We start from the raw sequence: 3,290 nt of genomic DNA on the forward strand, positions 1-3,290 counted from the left end.
GAAGGTAAGGAGAGTGAGAGGTAGGAGAAGGTAAGGAGAGATAGAGGGGTAGGAGAAGGTAAGGAGAGATAGAGAGGTAGGAGAAGGTAAGGAGAGGTAGGAGAGAAGGTAAGGAGAGATAGAGAGAGGTAGGAGAGAAGGTAAGGAGAGATAGAGGTAGGAGAAGGTAAGGAGAGGTAGGAGAGAAGGTAAGGAGTGAGAGGGAGAAGAGAAGATAAAGGAGAGAACATCTAAATTGACTAAAAGTGGAACTATAACTTTCAATAACTTCATCCATATATATATATAAATGTTGGTTTAAAGTATGACATTACATTTAATTTCCATTCAGCAGCTTGCTACACAACAGCAATGAATCACCACAGACTTTGACAAGTGGGCTTTCAATATTGTGTTTATATATATTGAGTATTAATGTTTGATAGCCATTTATGTTTGATAGTATGCGTGTCATTTACCCAAAAGTTGAAAGCACAGTTCTATCCCTTTCCTTTACCGACAACGCAAATCCAACATTGTGTAATCAATATACTTTCAAATACTCATCAGCGTCTTAAAAAAAGTTCATGTTATTTACAAATCACTCGGCCAGAATCCGGCAATTCTATTGGCTCCCAGCCGGACCCCCGGGTTCACTTGGCCCGTCCCCCGTCTTGCGTTTCTTACTCCGGCTCCTCCCCTTCTTCCCGTCTCCCTCGCCCTGAATGGCCGGGGTGGGCGGAGCCTTCCGTTTCTTCTTCTTCAGGCAACTGAGGGGGTTAGGGTTGCTGCGCTTCCTCTTCCTCTTGCGGCCCCGCCCCTCCTCCTGGCCGATCCCCTGCTGCTCCTTCAGGCTGCTGATGCTCTGCTGCTGGGCGGGCGTCACCAGCTCCCCCGCCTGAACCGCCGCCACCCGCCCCTGGGACGACGCCGACGGCTTCTCCAGCACCATGGTGTTCACCACGATGTAGATCAGAGGCACCCCGGGGAGGCGCTTCACCTCCTCCGTCACCCCAAAGTCCTGAGAGACAGACAGGACAGACAGGTCAGACAGACAGGTCAGTCAGATAGAGAGGTCAGTCAGATAGAGAGGTCAGTCAGATAGAGAGGTCAGTCAGATAGAGAGGTCAGACAGACAGACAGACAGACAGACGCTAAATGCTGAGTGAAGGGGCTACCTGTGTGGCTACAAAGTAGTGGTGGGGGTTGGTCTCCCCCAGCATGGACAGCAGGCATTCGGAGGCAGGGACAGGGCTCTTGAAGTGGCTGCAGCTGCGTATCTGAAAGCGCTGCAGGATGACCTTAGCGCCGTACAGCTCTTTACCAAGAGTCTCGAGCTCCTTCAACGCACAACTGGGCCACAGAACAAAGATGGGATGAGAGTGTGTTAAATTCAGAAAGGCCTACCTTATTCGACCAGAAGGCGAGTTTCGGTCACAGCTGTTCGGTCTCGAGATAGAAAATACATGATATAAATTAAAAATAAGTACAACACACACATATATATATATCAAATCTTGATGAGGGAACCTTCCCGAGAAATTAATGACGTTTCTATCCATCTATCTATCTAAATACCATTTCAAAACACCTACTTTGTGGTGCAGAGCTGAACCTCGCCCATCAGGTATTTGGGGATCTGCTCTTTGATCTGGATCTTGTTCTTCAGAGCAGCCTGGCAGAATGTCCCATCGATGAGCACCTGGAAGGGCTCCCTGAAGCTGAAGTTGTACTTGTAAAAGCTTATCGTTTTCTTGGCTTGTTTCTGCCGTTTGAGCTTCATGACGACAGCCTGTTACCATCTGACGGTGTTATGGTCTTCTGTTTACCCGGCTTAACCCCAAAATATGTATGTCTTCTTATCTGGTATTAAAAAAAACTGTAAATACAGATAGTCCTCTACGTAGTTGAGCATGGAGCTGACAAGATGCTCGCGGTGCGTCGGTTAAAAGATTCCGATGGAACATGATATTAGGAGGGACGTTCCGACTCCTTGTCCCCCCATCCGCATTGCGTCCTTTACTTGCGTCCTTGGAGAAAACGTTAATTAATATATTGACATATCCCATAATATCTCTGTGGTATTCGTTAACATTTCAGGTTCACGGTTCGGATATTAAATTGTTTAAAACGATGCTTTCCCAGTCGGACCGTACACACAATACCGGACCCCAAGTTGCATTCATGCACAATGGGATTTTTTTTTTTCAATTTAAAGTTTCTGTAGCTAATTTTAAAGGGGACATATTATGAAAACAACACTTCTCCCGGAATGTGGGGTGTTGTTTGGTGTCTCTGGTGCTCCCACACGCATACAAACTTTGAAAAAAAGTCTGTACATGATTTTTTAAGTGACATATGTATCTCTGAAAGTACCCCGTCTACACTTACCTCAAGTCCCAGAGTGCAATCCCTTTCTCCTCCATGTCGCGGTTCATGGACTTGGAGTCAAGGCCAAAGTTCCTATCCGCCAATTCTTCTCAACCATGGCCGAGATATCCCCCACTACGAGTCTTTACTTGTTGTGAAAGTGCCAGAGACATCAGACGCAGTTTTTATGATTCATAACACCATTCGAGGCGCACATAGCTTTTGGCCTTGATATTAGATATATATTATGTAAATACCAATGCATAATATAATATCATATTATATAGGCCTAGATATAGAGCTCCCAGGAGTCCGCAAACAGCTCATTGATCAATGGGCAGCAGCTCATTTGCATTAAAGCTACAGACACCAGAAACAGCGCATTTTGAAGGGACTGAAGCAGAGGGGAATAGCGGTAGGCGAGATCTTTTTTTTTCCTAAAAGCTATTTCCAGCAAACAGCTTAAAAAAAATGTTTTCTGGAACTCTTTTAGGCCTACGACGTTTACTTGTTTTGAAAAAAAAAATCAGAAAAAAATCCTCATTCTATTCAACCTTGATTTTGCCAGCGATATGCGTCTCCCTAAACCCCCTAAACAAAGCAAGTCTTCAACTGCTCAGTAAACTGAGAGCAAACAAGACTGCTAGATCTCCATTCCCACACACTTAACAAACATAATTATGGTCATTAATACCAGTAAAACCCGTCGGAATACCATAAACATAACGGCAAAAAGTAAATGTAAACAGCTACCTCTGGTGGCTTGCTCCGGCATACCTCTGGCTGATCAGAGAGAACGCGGCGGCACGAGTAGGCCTACATGATACAAAGTCAATGCAAAGATGCAAATCGATGCAAATTTTCGGGTGATTCTACTTGCGTGACACTACACACTCTACACACACAATTTCGCTTGATTCTATATCGGGACCGCCTATCAG

The 3,290-nt window shown here is 45.2% G+C and overlaps 1 protein-coding gene across 1 annotated transcript; it reads right to left on the reverse strand.

The window, feature by feature from the left end:
* Positions 1-292: 292 nt before the first annotated feature.
* On the reverse strand, positions 293-1,953 carry utp23 (UTP23 small subunit processome component). The gene is made up of 3 exons (XM_060043594.1): positions 1,575-1,953; positions 1,158-1,332; positions 293-1,000 (listed from the first exon to the last, which is right to left on the reverse strand). Exons 1-3 carry the CDS (start codon positions 1,760-1,762, stop codon positions 605-607), a joined length of 759 nt encoding a protein of 252 aa, XP_059899577.1. The 5' UTR covers positions 1,763-1,953; the 3' UTR covers positions 293-604.
* Positions 1,954-3,290: the final 1,337 nt, after the last annotated feature.

Source organism: Gadus macrocephalus, chromosome 22, assembly GCF_031168955.1.
Source record: "Gadus macrocephalus chromosome 22, ASM3116895v1".
NCBI classification, from domain to species: Eukaryota; Metazoa; Chordata; class Actinopteri; order Gadiformes; family Gadidae; genus Gadus; species Gadus macrocephalus.

Coding starts and splice junctions, on each gene's coding strand:
- utp23 (XM_060043594.1), bottom strand. CDS start 1,762: ATGAAGCTCAAACGGCAGAAACAAGCCAAGAAAACGATAAGCTTTTAC. Junction 1,333..1,574: donor GTTCAGCTCTGCACCACAAA/GTAGGTGTTTTG, acceptor TCTGTGGCCCAG/TTGTGCGTTGAAGGAGCTCG. Junction 1,001..1,157: donor ACTACTTTGTAGCCACACAG/GTAGCCCCTTCA, acceptor TCTGTCTCTCAG/GACTTTGGGGTGACGGAGGA.